Below are 16085 nucleotides of genomic sequence, written 5' to 3' on the forward strand. Positions count from 1 at the left end.
TGAGATCAGTCAATAAATGCTTCTGGTATTGACTTATATGCTGCCCCTGTCTTCATGTTGTTGCTGGACATATCTTTTTTAAAATGTGTGTAGGTCACCTAAATCATCAGAAAAATTGCCCCCCCTGAGAATTTTTTCAGGAGCCGCCACTGTATATATGTGGGACTATCACAAAAGGCAATCAGGAAATGCTTCACAATTCAAATACAGTCAACTTTTACACATATAATAGCAAGTGGTCCTCTGTAGCTCAGCTGGTAGTGCACGGCGCTTGTAACGCCAAGGTAGTGGGTTCGATCCCCGGGACCACCCATACGTAAAAATGTATGCACGCATGACTGTAAGTCGCTTTGGATAAAAGCGTCTGCTAAATGGCATATTATTATTATAAGTACAGTATATTACAGATATACAATATCAGTTCCTTTGAGGGACATGCTTTTGAGACCACATAACTTCCACTACCATTGGTAGCCCAGGAGATGCTGGACCTGGCTAAAATAACCAGATAACGGACCTAAAAACTGCCTGCATGGATGGATGATACCACCCACATTAAAAAGGAAACCATCCCTTTAACAATCAGTGGAACTATCCCTTTAACAGTAGGTGGATTGTCCATTGACATCAATGCATGCTTCAATGCAAACACTGATGTTATGCTCATATCTGCAATTAGGATTCGGTCCTTGGGGAGCTATACAACAGCATCACACAGGTGGCCTTCACAGCAGACGGGCGAATGCTCGGTAGAGGCGGGGGGGGGGGGGGGGGGGGGGGGGGTTGGGGAATTGGGTGGGGGAAGTGTGGTATCCATGTTTCACAGACAGAAGACCAACTGCAACTAGGAGAAAGTCTGTTTTTGAGAACTCTTGTGGATTAACACAACCACCCATCAGATCACATTAACAGTGTCCCACTGACAAACAGTCCCAGAGGGTGAGAGAGCGAGGCAGACAGAGAGAGAAAAGTAGAGACAGAAGGAGAGAAAGAAAGAGTGCTACTGTTACCTCCTGTGGAAGGATAGGCCTCTAGGTGATGCCGCGCCATCTGGAAGCATTTGGGACTTGTTTTGGAGGCAACTCAGGCAAGCTTTGTTCTCAGTTTCCCTGTTAACTCTGCATATTCCTTAAGATAAAAGGCTTAACCATGATTTGATTTTCCTGAATGGCCATATAAAACATGTCATTTTTTGTTGTCCTGTAGGCGTACGAATGAAGTGAAAAATCGATTAATAAGTGTACCTTCCAAAAAAACTTCTGAAACCCTACCTCTTCATCACAGGAGGTTGGTGGCACCTTAATTTGGGAGGACGGGCTCATGGTAATGGCTGGAGCAGAATCGGTGGAATGGTCTCAAATAAATGGTTTCCATGTGTTTGATGCCATTCCATTTACTCCGTTCCAGCCATTAGTATGAACCGTCCTCCCCTCAGCAGCCTCCACTGCTCTTCAAAGAGTATGTTAAGACGACAGAGTCTTATCCCCCCCATTAACAAAATAACAAATAAAGCTTGCACTAGTTTTTTTCCTTCAAGCATCGACTTTGCTGATAACTTTGTTGAGGAAATATTTACTTACAACTGTGATGCGATTGTCTCACGTAGCTATCTTAAGATGAATGCACTAACTAAGTCGTTCTGGAAAAGAGCGTCTGCTAAATTACTAAAATGTAAATAAGTGTTCTTAATGTTATGACATGGAGTGTATCCAACAATGTACTCAACATTAAACAGTATTCTATGTACTGTAGTAAACATTAGGTTTCCTTTCCTATGCAGTACAGCCATCTATGGCTTTCAGTATTTAGTATTTATTAGGATCCCCAATTAGCTGCTTCCAAGGCAACGGTTACTCTTCCTGAGGTCCCAGGTCAGAGACCCAGTCAAAGAAAGCACAGATCTTTCAGATAAGGTCCTACTATATTAGGGAAAACTGAGTGGGCTAAATTGAGCTGAACCTTGTCAATGTAACAAACAGTACCTTGCATTCCCCCCTAATAGCATAGTTGGCATGACATAGGGCCTGCAGTATGGTTTCAATATCGGGTAAAGATAGATCTAGAGCACCATCTAGAGGTTCAAATGGACACTGAGGGGCTAGATACCAAGGCATAAACTGTTCTTTATATTAATACTCCTCATTCTCACTTTGGTTTTTGTTAACACCACACAGGAAACAAAGAAAATGCCCGTTTTACAGTTTAAAGTAATTGAACATTAGTCAATTATGAGACAAAACCAGTAGTAGTGAACACATTTCAATCTCATGAATGCAATTTCCCTTTTATCTGAGGTTGACAAGAAAAGAGAAAACACAGCAACATGCATTGTTCGGTTTAATATAGCTATGTTTTATTTATATATTTTACTGTAACCACAAATCTTTGGCTATGTTCAGGATAACATTAATCCAAATGCCAGTCGTTGACATTGACCTGGTTGCCATCAATACCGTTCTCTGACACACCTGTATAGCCGACACAACAGAAGCCTACTCTCACTACAATATAATCAACATAGTTAGAGGTATTTTCAACAACATACTATTTTAGGAGGATATGTGATATTATTAATTACCATACAGTAGATGCCTTTAATTCTACATCCCTATGATTGTACATGAAGCCTTTACGATTAATGTTCATATTTCCTTTAAAATGATTAAATCCTACAAATCAAGGCTTAATATATTCATTTTAGAGCACTATCACTCTCTAAAAGCATTAACATCAACTGCAATGAACATGTTTATATCTTATAGTTAGATTGGTTACTACTGCTATTTTATTAGAAAAAAGAATTGTCAATCAAAATGTGTGTAAATATGTGAAAGAGAAGGCAGTTTAGAGGCTATGATCTATAAACACCGGTCACCTTTTTCTACAGGTTAGAAAATCCCAAACGACGGATAGAAATTCTAAACCAGATATGTTTCCGAGATCTTCTCGATTTAAAAATGGAGTCATCTCGTGATCCTCTGTACGTAAAGTTTTACGATGAGATTATTCGGAACTTGAGTGGCGAGTGTTGCAACAGGACGAAAATATAGCATTTCTTAAAGGCTAGTCAAGGCAGCTACGTGCTAGAAACTGATGCTACAGCCAACCTCAACTCTCAGCCACAAAGAAGAGGAAAGGAGCAAGAGCATGTCTGTTGGAATATGTTTTGGGTTTGGGGGGGGTGCTGAGGAGTATTTCTCCTCCACTAATACAGGAGTAGTAAAGGGCAAGTTCACTAATTTTGTAAAAAAAAAAAAAAAAAAAGGGGGAATAAATAACATTTTGTTGCATTTAATTTTTTCAGAGGGTCCTGCAGCACTCTCAGCACACCTACTTCTCACGGCTTTGAATAAGAGCGTGAAAAAGTAACAATGAGAAATAATAAATAGCTGGTTACATTACTGTATGTAAGAAGCAAGAAGAGGAAAGTCAAACTGTACCAGGAATGTGGAATGTGTGATAGTAAACATACAGTATATCAATAATCATTTTTTTTTTTGGTTTTAAGAACAGTATTTAAAGTTCAGTTCTATGACTTTTACTTCATTATCCAGTATACTGGCCAGGCTACCTGGCAGTCTTCTGTTCATAACAACTCGATGTAGAAGTTATAGTGACATCTTCTGTCTGCGTTAGTAACACACGATGATATGGTTGGTTTTCGGTCCATGCTGCAGTCAGAGCCGAAGACGAGGAGGAGGAAGAGGTGAGAGAAGAGGAGAGCGAGGGAGAAGTATAAGAAAACAGGGGTCTTAGTGCAGGACCTCCAGTAGGAGGCGTTTGAAGTCTCCTCCACACTCAGAGCTCAGAGCGTCTTTCAGAGGAACGTCATACTTCTCCAGGTACATCTCCTTAATGGTCTCCAGGTCAAACTGTTGGAAACAAACACTCACATGATCTTCTGATTCTATAAATTATCTTCGTATGACTTTGATACGTTCTTATTAGGGCAAGTAGTAGTAATCATGGGTTGCACCTCCGTCACTCGGTTGCGTCATGCCATTGTTATGAACATACAACCCTATTGACCAGGTCACTCTTGAAAAATAGATTATCTCAATGAGAAAAACCTGTATAAATAAAGGTTAAATAAAACAAATATTTGTACCCTGAAGGCCACTGGTACGCAGTCATTCTGAACGAATGACTGTTTCATCAAAATTACACTACAGTGGCCTGGAAATACGACGATATTGCTAAAGTAAGAAATAATGAAATGGGAAACGTCGCCATCATTATGATGTCCTCAAATTTACTTTAGAGAGATGGCAATGTTGCCATTAGCTAGCAAAGTTTGTACAAAAAAAATATTTGCTAGCAATGCTAATGTTAGCTAGCTAAAATTCAGTGCAGTCCCCTCAATCTTAGCTAGCTAAAGTTATCCTGCATCTAAAGCCAATCTGGCGACATCACCAATGCAAAAAATATTTATTTTGAAATGTCATCGTGTTTCCAAGCCACAGTAACGCACTTTAGACTAAATCTTTTTTTCAGTTGGGCATCAGTCCTAAAACGTTCAAAATAACAGTGATTCCTTAGCATGTTTGTAAGGTCGTGTAATTTGCTCGCGCAACAATTATTGTGGCAACACCCTCCATCATAAGCCCTTACACAATACTGATAGGAAAATAAGTGAAAAAAAGGCATTGCCTAACAGGACAAAAGCTTAGAAACACATTGGTGATACAAAACCCCTTAATGAGTAATATTCTGTGTCTCATGCCTTGATGTCATACCTCTGAGCGACCAACGATGATGCGGATGAGTGTGTCTTCGTCGGTGCCCGCCCCTTTCATTGCGGCGTTCAGGCGACGGGCGAAATAGAGCTGAGGGTTTTTGGCACACCTCACTGTTGAGAGAGAGACATGCATATGCACGCAGACACACACACAGATGAATACTTCCCTGTACCCCTCACAAATCTCAAAGCACTGGGTGGAGGGTCACTTAAGTCTCTAGCACCAGCGTCTGTTTTCATTTGATGAATGAAAGTTGGTTCTCTCATTTTGGAGTCTACCCACTATGTTATCGTCTCATGATGAAGACTCCTTCACAGACACTGGGTGAAATCTCATTTACAACTAATGGCAGTGAATGGTTTCACCCTCAGTTAGCCAAGTTAGTTAGCTATAATTAACAAAAATATAAAAACGCAACATGCTACACATTTTACTGAGTTACAGTTCATAAGAAAATCAGTCAATTGAAATAAATTCATTAGGCCCTAATCTATGGATTTCACATGAAGGGGCGCAGCCATGGGTGGAGCCAGGCCCAGCCAATCAGAATGAGTCTTTCCCCACGAAAGGACTTTATTACAGACATGAAACTGAGGAGTATTTATCAGCTGTCTGGGTGGCTGGTCTCAGACGATCCCGCAGGTGAAGAAGCCGGATGTGGAGGTCCTGGGCTCGTGTGGTTACACATTTATGTCATTTTAGCAGAGGCTCTTATCCAGAGCGACTTACAGGAACAATTAGGGTTAAGTACTTTGCTCAAGGGCACATCGGCAGATTTTTCACCTAATCGGCTCGGGGATTAGAACCAGCCCCCTTTCGATTACTGACCCAACGCTCTTAACCACTATGCAACCTGCCGCTCCTACACGTGGTCTGCGGTTGTGAGGCCGGTTGAACGTACTGCCAAATTCTCTAAAACGATGTTGGAGGCGGCTTATGGTAGAGAAATGAACATTCAATTCTCTGGCAACAGCTCTGGTGTACATTCCCGCAGTCAGCATGCCAATTGCACCTGTGGCATTGTGTTGTGTGACAACTGCACATCTTAGAGTGGCCTTTTATTGTCCCCAGCACAAGGTGCATCTGTGTAATGATCATGCTGTTTAATCAGCTTCTTTATATGCCACACCTGTCAGGTGGATGGATTATCTTGGCAAAGGAGAAATGCTCACTAACAGGGATGTAAACAAATTTGTGCACAAAATTGGAGAGAAATCTTTGTGCGTATGGCAAATTTCTGGGATCTTTTATTTCAGCTCATGAAAACATATGACTAACCCTTCACATGTTGCGTTTATATTTTTGTTCAGTGTTTTATTTACAGGTAGTTAGCAAAAGAGTGGTCGCCAGCTACCGTAACGCTGTTTGTGTCCAAAACATGGCTCTAAAAATGACATACCCAGGGTGATGTAGCACTCCTTTAAGGTCCCAGTAGCCTCGTTGTCAATGGCATCCAGGATCTCTGTCCCAGAGAGCTGGAGAGAACACAAACAAGACAGTGAACACAGAATCAAGATGGTGATCCATTTGTCCATACTGAGTACAAAACATGACTGACTACTTCTAGACAATTTCCCCAGTACTTAGAAGTGCTTCCATTTAATGACAGATAGTTTTTTTTTTTTTTTTTTTTAAAGGACTGGGGCAGTCCCACTCCTCACGCATTTCTTGTTTTTTTGGATAGTACAGATAGAGGAGAGAGTGTGCTGAAATAGCAGTGGGACAGATTTTAACCCATGCTGCAGCAGTGTATGTGGGCTGGAGGCAGCAGCTTACTCTACTGGACCAACCTAGTAATAAATGGTTATTGTCTTCCACGGTTGACTATTATTGTCAATTCAGAGCGTTGACAGAGTTCATGACCCCCCCAGTGGCACATAGCAGGTGGACTGTACATACCTGCTCATAGATCTTGAAGGTGGCCTGAAGCTGCAGGTAGTTCCTGTGTGTCAGAATGTAAGTGAAGGTGGACTCGTCTGTTCCGAAACGACCCTCTCCTGCCTGACATCCACAAACAAAGACCAGAATAAAACACACCAGCAGAAAGCACAGGGATACAGTCAAAGTCATTGCTTACAAAAAGGAAGGAATTCTGGCTTGAGATCCGTACGCACAACTTGGAATTTTGCATAAATCACGCATTGATGTCAATGGCAGATTTACTCGAAAGACATGAGTTACTGACGTTGCTCTAACTCTACTTGGATCGTTGGGGCACAATAGGGATAAACATCCTATTGATTCCTAGAGTGTCATGAGGGGTTAATAGTAACAGACATGAAACAAGAGCCTGGTACAGTACGTAGTGAGAGCTCACCTCAAACATAGCGGTCGCGTCCTGCTCGGCCAGTCCCTCATCCACCTCAAAGCCCTCATCCCTGTTAGCCTATCAGGGTAGAGAGAGAGAAAGGGGGCGTGGGGTAAAGAAGAGACGCAAAGAGAGAGAGAGAGCGTCTGGGAGGGATCATCAACCTATCAAGCCAAGGTATGATGTGAGTCAACAAGTGGCATTAAAAAAAGGGAGTTTTTCCCCACAACCAACAGTATTTTCCTGTTTTCCCATTTACTTCTATTCACTTTCTTACCTAGCAGTCATTCTTATCCAAACCAACTTACAAATGAAAAACTGTATCATGGTCATTGTGATACGATTGAGGGGATATGAGTCATGTACCTTTTAGTGCCGGGGAAGTGGGATGGGGCAGTGGTGGAAAAAGTACCCAATTGTCATACTTGAGTAAAAGTAAAGATGCCTTAATAGAAAACTACTCAAGTAAAAGTGAAAGTTACCCAGTAAAATACTACTTGAGTAAAAGTCTAAAAGTATTTGGTTTTAAATATACTTAAGTATCAAAAGTAAACGTAATTGCAAAAATATATACTTAAGTATCAAAGTATAAATAATTTCAAATTCCTTATATAAAGGAAACCAGACGGCATCATTTTCTTGTTAAAATAAAAAATAAAAAAATACAAATAGCCAGGGGCACACTCCAACACTCAGACATAATTTACAAACGAAGCATGTGTTTAGTGAGTCTGCCAGATCAGAGGCAGTAGAGATGACCAGGGGTGTTCTCTTGATAAGTGTGTGAATTAGGCAATTTTCCTGTCCTGCTAAGCATTCAAAATGTAACGAGTACTTTTGGGTGTCAGGGAAAATGTATGGAGTAAAAAGTACATCATTTTCTTTAGGAATGTAGTGAAGTAAAAGTTGTCAAAAATATAAATAGTAAAGTAAAGTACAGATACCCCAAAAAACTACTTGAGTAGTACTTTCAAGTATTTTTACACCACTGGGAAGGGGGTGGTGAAAGAATGGGAACAAGGCCCAAGTGTGCCGAACACAGACTGGCCTCCCAGTCCATTTTACCAAAGGGGAACAACTCCAGTTGGATGTCTTGTTTTCGCCTTGTCACGTGATCAATTGGTGCAAAATGTGTATATTTGACACATGTACTGTAATCACAGAATATTATCCGGTTTACCTGCAGTAGAGAGATCAGAAGGTTCTTGACATCTCCACTGGTGTCATCCTCAATGTCAGCCTCCAGGTCACGCTCGTTCACTGGAAGGGAAACAAATGTGTCACATTGTAGAGGTCAAAGGTCATTCCAGATGTATATGCATTGTGAAGCTTTTATTTTTTTTACAATACACAGTTTCAGTGGCGTTAGGAATAAAAATTGAAGACAAAAGTCCACAAAACCCAATAGTGGGATGTCAAAATGCAATACTTTGAAAGGACAGCAATTTGAGAAGAATGTGAATTCAATATCACAACAGTATGGAATGTATCAATAATTCCCCTGACATATCAGACATTGGGTCAGCATATTGTTTTTAAGGGGGTAAACAGTCTCACCTTTCACTGACAGTTTGGGGATTTCCCAAATGCTCTAACATTACGCTAAAAGGAATTTGTGATGTCATGTCTAAATCTCCACCAGAAAACAAGAGAGGAAAATGTGACCGATTCCACTGTGATTCATCCTAGTGACTCACCCTTGACATAACAAATACAAGAACACTGGTTGTGTATGGGTTGACTGACCATAGTCTGGACCATAAAATGTGTGATTATGCTCTGAAGTCCTGGCTAAAAATACTTACCCTGGGCATACGCCTCGTGGCAACTCAGGATCTCCTGTTGGGGGAGAGAGTCAGGGAATAACACAAGAGACATTCTGCTTTAACATTTCTGTTTTCATTCACAAAATAATATACACAGTTCTTTGTCTAAAAGTCAGTGGGACAGGTAACTGGATCTGTTGAACAGCATTGTTTGTCATTATCTTGTGCGTACATTCCTGCAGAGTGCAATTTGATCACGACAGTCCAAATCAATGCTGGTTGGACCAATAAACCCATACCCGATAGGTCCTTAATTCAAGAAGGCCCAAATCCCCGTCATTCGCATGAAGAACAGACGGAGATATCGGGGACGTAGGTCGGGGTGCCTTGTAAGGATCCGACGGCGAATGGGTAATCTGCCTCTACCATCAGACCTATTAGCCAATATACAATCATTGGATAATAAAATGGATGAGCTCCGATCAAGAATATCCTACCAAAGGAACATTAAAAACTGTAATATCTTATGTTTCACTGAGTCGTGGCTAAACGACGACATGGATAACATACAGCTGGGGGGGGTTCGGTGAATCGGCAAGATAGAACAGCCGCCTCCGGTAAGACAAGGGGGGGCGGTCTGTGTATATTTGTAAACAACAGCTGGTGCACGAAATCTAATATTAAGGACGTCTCGATGTTTTGCTCGCCTGAGGTAGAGTCTCTCATGCTAAGCTGTAGACCACACTATTTACCAAGAGGGTTCATCTAGATTTTTCGTAGCCGTCTATTTACCACCACAAACCGATGCTGGCACAAAGACCGCACTCAACGAGCTGTATAAGGCCATAAGCAAACAAGAAAATGCTCATCCAGGAGGTGGCGCTCCTAGTGGCCGGGGACTTCAATGCAGGGAAACGTAAATCTGTTTTACCTAATTTCTACCAGCATGTTAAACGTGCAACCCAAAAAAACTCTAGACCACCTTTACTCCACACACAGAGACGCGTACAAAGCTCGCCCTACATTTGGTAAATCTGACCATAAATCTATCCTCCTGATTCCTGCATACAAGCAAAAACTAAAGCAGGAAGTACAAGTGACTCGCTCAATACAGAAGTGGTCAGATCACGCAGATGCTAAGCTACAGGACTGTTTTGCTTGCACAGACTGGAACATGTTCCGGGATTCTTCAGATAGCATTGAGGAGTACACCACATCAGTCACTGGCTTCATCAATAAGTGTGTCGATGACGTCGTCCCCACAGTGACTGTACGTACATACCCAAACCAGAAGCCATGGATTACAGGCAACATCCGCACTGAGCTAAAGGGTAGAGCTGCCGCTTTCAAGGAGCGGGACTCTAACCTGGATGCTTATAAGAAATCCCGCTATGCCCTCTGACAAACCATCAAACAGGCAAAGAGTCAATACAGGACTAAGATTGAATCGTACTACACCGGCTCTGAGGCTCGTCGGATGTGGCAGGGCTTGAAAACTATTACAGACTACAAAAGGGAAGCACAGCCGCGAGCTGCCCAGTGTAACGAGCCTACCAGACGAGCTAAATTACTTCTATGCTTGCGTCGAGGCAAGTAACACTGAAACATGCATGAGAGCATCAGCTGTTCCGGACGACTGTGTGATCACGCTCTCCGTAGCAGATGTGAGTAAGACTTTTATGCAGGTCAACATTCACAAGGCCGCAGGGCCAGTCGGATTACCAGGACAGGTACTCCGAGCATGCGCTGACCAACTGGCAAGTGTCTTCACTGACATTTTCAACCTGACCCTGACTGAATCTGTAATACCAACATGTTTCAAGCAGACCACCATAGTCCTTGTGCCCAGTAACCTAACCTGCGTAAATGACTACCGACCCGTAGCACTCACTTCTGTAGCCATGAGGTGCTTTGAAAGGCTGGGTAATGGCTCACATCACCACCATTATCCCAGAAACCCTAGACCAACTACAATTTGCATACCACCCAAACAGATCCACAGATGATGCAATCTATTGCACTCCACACTGCCCTTTCCCACCTGGACAAAAGGAACACCTACGTGAGAATGCTATTCATTGACTACAGCTCAGCGTTCAACACCATAGTGCCCTCAAAGCTCATTACTAAGCTAAGGACCCTGGGACTAAACACCTCCCTCTGCAACTGGATCCTGGACTTCCTGATGGGCCGCCCCCAGGTGGTAACAGTAGGTAACAACACATCTGCCACACTGATCCTCAACACGGGGGCCCCTCAGGGGTGCGTGCTCAGTCCCCTCCTGTACTCCCTGTTTACATTTTTACATTTTTTGTCATTTAGCAGACGCTCTTATTCAGAGCGACTTACAGGAGCAATTAGGGTTAAGTGCCTTGCTCAAGGGCACATCGACAGATTTTTCACCTAGTCGGCTCGGGGATTAGAACCAGCGACCTTTCGGTTACTGGCACAACGCTCTTAACCACGAAGCTACCTGCCGCCCGTATACCTGCTCACCCATGACTGCATGGCAAAGCACGACTCCAACACCATCATTAAGTTTGCCGACAACGATGAGACAGCCTATAGGGAGGAGGTCAGAGACCTGGCCATGTGGTGCCAGGATAACAACCTCTCCCTCAACGTGATCAAGACAAAGGAGATGATTGTGGACTGCAGGAAAAGGAGGACAGAGCACGCCCCCATTCTCATCAACGGGGCTGTAGTGGAGCAGGTTGAGAGCTTCAAGTTCCTTGGTGTCCACATCACCAACAAACTATCATGGTCCAAACACACCAAGACAGTCGTGAAGAGGGCACGACAAAGCCTATTCCTCCTCAGGAGACTGAAAAGATTTGGCATGGGTCCTCAGATCCTCAAAAAGTTATATAGCTGCACCAGAGAGCATCCTGACTGGTTGCATCACCGCCTGGTATGGCAACTGCTCGGCCTCCGACCGCAAGGCACTACAGAGGGTAGTGCGTACGGCCCAGTACATCACTGGGGCCAAGCTTCCTGCCATCCAGGACCTCTATACCAGGCGGTGTCAGAGGAAGGCCCTAAAAACTGCCAAAGACTCCAGCCACCCTAGTCATAGACTGTTCTCTCTGCTACCGCACGGCAAGCGGTATCGGAGTGCCAAGTCTAGGGCCAAAAGGCTTCTTAACAGCTTCTACCCCCAAGCCATAAGACTCATGAACAGCTAATCAAATGGCTACCCAGACTGTTTGCATTGTCCAACCCCCCCCCCCCCCCCCCCCCCCTACATGTACACATTACATTAATTACCTCGACCAACCTGTGCCCCCGCACATTCACTCTGTACCAGTACCCTGTATATAGCCTCCCTACTGTTATTTTATTTTACTGCTGCTCTTTAATTATTTTTACTTAACACTTATTTTTCTTAAAACTGCACTGTTGGTTAAGGGATTGTAAGTAAGCATTTCACTGTAAGGTCTACACCTGTTGTATTCGGCGCATGTGACAAATAACATTTGATTTGATTGGTTTAATGGTCCAGTAACAACATACCTGATTGGTGCTGGTGCACAGGATCTCCACCAGAACAGCCTCGTCGGTGCCCGCCCCTTTCATGGCCTTCCTCAGCTCCTTGGCAGAGTAGATGTGGGGTGGATCTAGCATTGCCACGACGGCCATCTCAAAGCTACCAGTCAGCTCCTTCTTCAACACCTCCTCCAACTCCTTAGTATGGACAATACATAGAACAGACAAGTCTAAAAAATATTTCCTTGTGCAAACCCTGTGGTATAGTGGTAACACACCTGCTGCTATCACATGTATGCCTCCCCACCAGAGATCAGGGTTCAATCCCTGCATCGTCCGGTCTCCCCTCTATTTCTGTACTGTCTAAATGGAATTCCACTCTCCTTTAAACAAACAAAAAAAGTGTTGATTTCCTCGATTCCTATATACATTTTCCTACTCCAATGCATTTCAAGGAGGCAAGCAAAGAGGACACAAGGAATTAAGAAAAATCTAGGAAAGGCGAAATTCTGCACAATGGCATCGACATCCATTTTTTAAAAACATTTACATGTTAGTATTTCCATCACTCATTCACCGTGCTAACTCATCATTTGGGACATCCATCTTGTGCTCCAAAAAGTACTTCTCCCCTACAACTCAAATGAAGCATGCTATAGTCGTAAAGCAAACAGTTGGACTCTGCATGTCATATAAAAGGTCTTAATGTGTTGATGTCACGAGTCTATGGATGAGAAACGACTCACATCGTCATACTTCTCAAAGTATGCGTGCTTGATTTCCAAGCGCTGTGCTGATGAACGATTGGCCAGGATCTCAATGATGGCCTCCTCATCCGTCCCTGTGGAGATGAATCAGAAAGACATTTAAATACAAATTAATAAGGTTGCAAGCCGATGATCCATGGACGCTCAAACTATCTATTTATTTAGTGCAAATAAATAAAAATCAGTCAATTGTCCTGTTATCGTTGTATAATCCGACAATCTTTACATTGCTGTATAATTGACTCATATTGGTGGATAGATCATGATTAGGTCACTTTATTTCTGATCAGATGGGTGATGTCATGTCATAGAGGCGTCCATCAGTCATGTGCAAGCTAACATGACCCAATGTAAGGGACTGAATGGAAGATAATGAGAGTTTCCTGAACCAATCCTCAGTACTGCTGGTTTTCATCCTGCCCCTCTAAATCAGGAACTGATTCAGACCTGGGCTGGGACATCTATCTGGCCAATCAGTGACATTGATTAATCAATTCATTAGGGAGACGAGAAAAACGTCGGTACTGTCGACCTCCAGGCTCGGATTTGAGAACCCTATAGCCTTTGACCTAGATTAATGCTTGAATAGGAATATACGAGTCTATACACTTACCCAAACCTTTGCAGGATTTGCGGATGGCCTTGACATCAGCCATGACATCGAAATCCTCATAGGGGGTAATGGTTGGCTATATGGGGAAACGTTCAGAACCAGGACACCAATGACACTAATATAACATGATATACAAAAATATGTGCTTTCCCATGATACATCTGTCTCAAATAATCATAGGTCTATGCCACATAATTAATCCTAAAATTATGCAGTCTTTTCTGTATAGATCATGTGTGGGGCGGCAGGTAGCTTAGTGGTTAAGAGCGTCAGTAACCGAAAGGTCGCTGGTTCTAATCCCAGAGTCTGTCGATGTGCCCTTGAGCAAGGCACTTAACCCTAATTGCTCCTGTAAGTCGCTCTGGATAAGAGAGTCTGCTAAATGACGTAAATGTAATGTGAGAAAGAATTTTCCTTCATGGTTGAGTACAGTAGGCTAGATTCCCCTCTCTGTTCCTAGTCTAGTAAAGGGTGCAGTCTCTGTGAGCTGAGTCATGGGGCAGTTGCATATTGATACAAAGTTACAGGGCCTCAGCATCCCTTCCACGCCCACCCTCCACAAAGACAATGCAGCCTTATTGATCATTGAGAGTAGAACTTTCTGGAAATTCCAGAGAGAAGCAGCCTACTCAAGCTGCCACGCTCCTAACACTCATTTGTTATACAGATGGTAGGCCTATGAATAGGCCTGCTGCATAGCCTCCATTTATAAAACAGGCTATGATAAACAGTAGGCCATTTATGGATAAGTTATGTTCCACTCATACACAAATCATATATGAAGGCTACCATTTACATAAATAGGCCACATTTACATATATTTTCTAAAACGAACATTTTAAAGCATTAAAATGAGTTGATAACCAATAACAATGTGATAGGAAGAATGAAGGTAAATGGCCTACATTCTAACATAATATAAATAACGACATTATCTTCGACATGTAGATTATTGATTTAGTCGAGTGGTTCATAGACCTACTTAAAAGATGCGTTGCAGCCTTGGTTTACTTCCCGACTACACTGCAGCATCCAATACGCTACTAGGCCTAGAGCGTTAACAAAAAGCTGATAACGCATTTATAAGAAAACTGTCAAAAACTTGACTCACTTGGACGTTGCCCATGTTGCAACTCTGTTTTCAACCCAGCGAAGACGATGTACAGTGTCGGTCCGGTCAGTGTCCTCCTCGATATTCACCCTCGAAGAAGTTGATTCTGCACACGCAGGACCAGCCCTGACCGCTACTGCGTAGCTGACGTCACCAGTGTTTATCAATTTAGTAGGCTAATAACAACACTCCTGAAAGCGTTTAGTGATCATCCTATCTAGTAGCTGCTTAACTTCAACAATTTCGGTTTGTGTACTATGATTTAATAAATTAAAAGCATTAATTTACTGTATTACCACTGTAGATAACATAAGAAGAATAGGATACTACTTTTATATGGAATTGATATAAACCATAAACGGTGTTAAGAATGAACAAAAATTCGGGAGAGAGGACCAGACTTGAACGCAACACTTAACTACAGTAGTTGCCTTGAATGCAGTTCCCTACTAACTCAACAAGCACCAGCTGCAACTCATTGCTAATCAGCCTCCACACCTGTCCTCACTCTCCTTAATCACAACTGCCACCCTACTTAAACCTGGCCAAACTAACATTCCTCCTCTGGCCGACTAGTCACTGACCCGGGTGGCTGAAGGTGGAGGACAGACGATGTCTAACAGACAGCTGTGGGATAAGGAGACTTGGATGGCAGAGGAGGAATGGAAGGAAAAAGAGATTCAGAGGAGGTCTAAGAGAGAGAGAGGGCGGAAGATTGTGAGATTGAGTTGGGGTAAAAAATGGCAGGTAGAAGGTTTGGTAAAAAAGAATGGTAGGAAATGTAAGCAAAGTGAGCTGAAGACAGGAGGAGAGTGGCGCAGCGGTTTAAGGCACTGCATCTCAGTGCTTGGGGCGTCACTACAGACCCCCTGGTTTGATTCCAGTCTGTATCACAACCGGCCGTGATTGTGAGTCCCATAGGGCGGCGCACAATTGGCCCAGCGTCGTCCGGTGTAGGCCGTCATTGTAAATAAGAATATGTTCTTAACTGACTTGCCTAGTTAAATAAAGGTTGTTGTTTCTTAAGGGGGGGGGGGGGGGTGACGTATCGGAGGTGGTAGGTGTGGTGAAGTACTCTGAGTCAGAGGGTCAGGATAAAGATGAGTCTGTGACAGTAGGAGTGAAGTTTGTGGAAAAAGTGGATCCTTGCCTTTTGGCTGATCCATTTGTGGTTTCAAGATGGGTGAAAAAAAGCGTTGGGTATAGTGGAATCGGTGAGGGTAACCAGAAGTGGTCTAGTGATAATCGTTTGTGTTTCTGTTGGGCAGAGGGAGAAGGCGTTCAGAGTTAAACAA

General features: G+C 43.0%; 1 protein-coding gene across 1 annotated transcript; it reads right to left on the reverse strand.

Moving 5' to 3' along the window:
- Positions 1–2333: 2333 nt before the first annotated feature.
- LOC311146521 (annexin A13-like) lies at positions 2334–14948 on the reverse strand. The gene is made up of 11 exons (XM_084183038.1): positions 14791–14948; positions 13680–13755; positions 13046–13140; positions 12327–12497; positions 8853–8886; positions 8228–8307; positions 7057–7125; positions 6639–6740; positions 6139–6214; positions 4737–4849; positions 2334–3872 (listed from the first exon to the last, which is right to left on the reverse strand). Exons 1-11 carry the CDS (start codon positions 14803–14805, stop codon positions 3753–3755), a joined length of 951 nt encoding a protein of 316 aa, XP_084039164.1. The 5' UTR covers positions 14806–14948; the 3' UTR covers positions 2334–3752.
- Between the last annotated feature and the right edge of the window lie 1137 nt (positions 14949–16085).

Source organism: Coregonus lavaretus, assembly GCF_964263955.1.
Source record: "Coregonus lavaretus genome assembly, chromosome: 19".
In the NCBI taxonomy this organism is placed as follows: Eukaryota; Metazoa; Chordata; class Actinopteri; order Salmoniformes; family Salmonidae; genus Coregonus; species Coregonus lavaretus.

Bases quoted from the DNA above. Each gene is read 5' to 3' on its own strand.
- LOC311146521 (XM_084183038.1), bottom strand. The intron at 6,741-7,056 runs GTGAGCTCTCAC...TGTGGATGTCAG, and splicing joins ACGCGACCGCTATGTTTGAG to GCAGGAGAGGGTCGTTTCGG. The intron at 4,850-6,138 runs GTATGTCATTTT...CTCTCTCAACAG, and splicing joins GGAGTGCTACATCACCCTGG to TGAGGTGTGCCAAAAACCCT.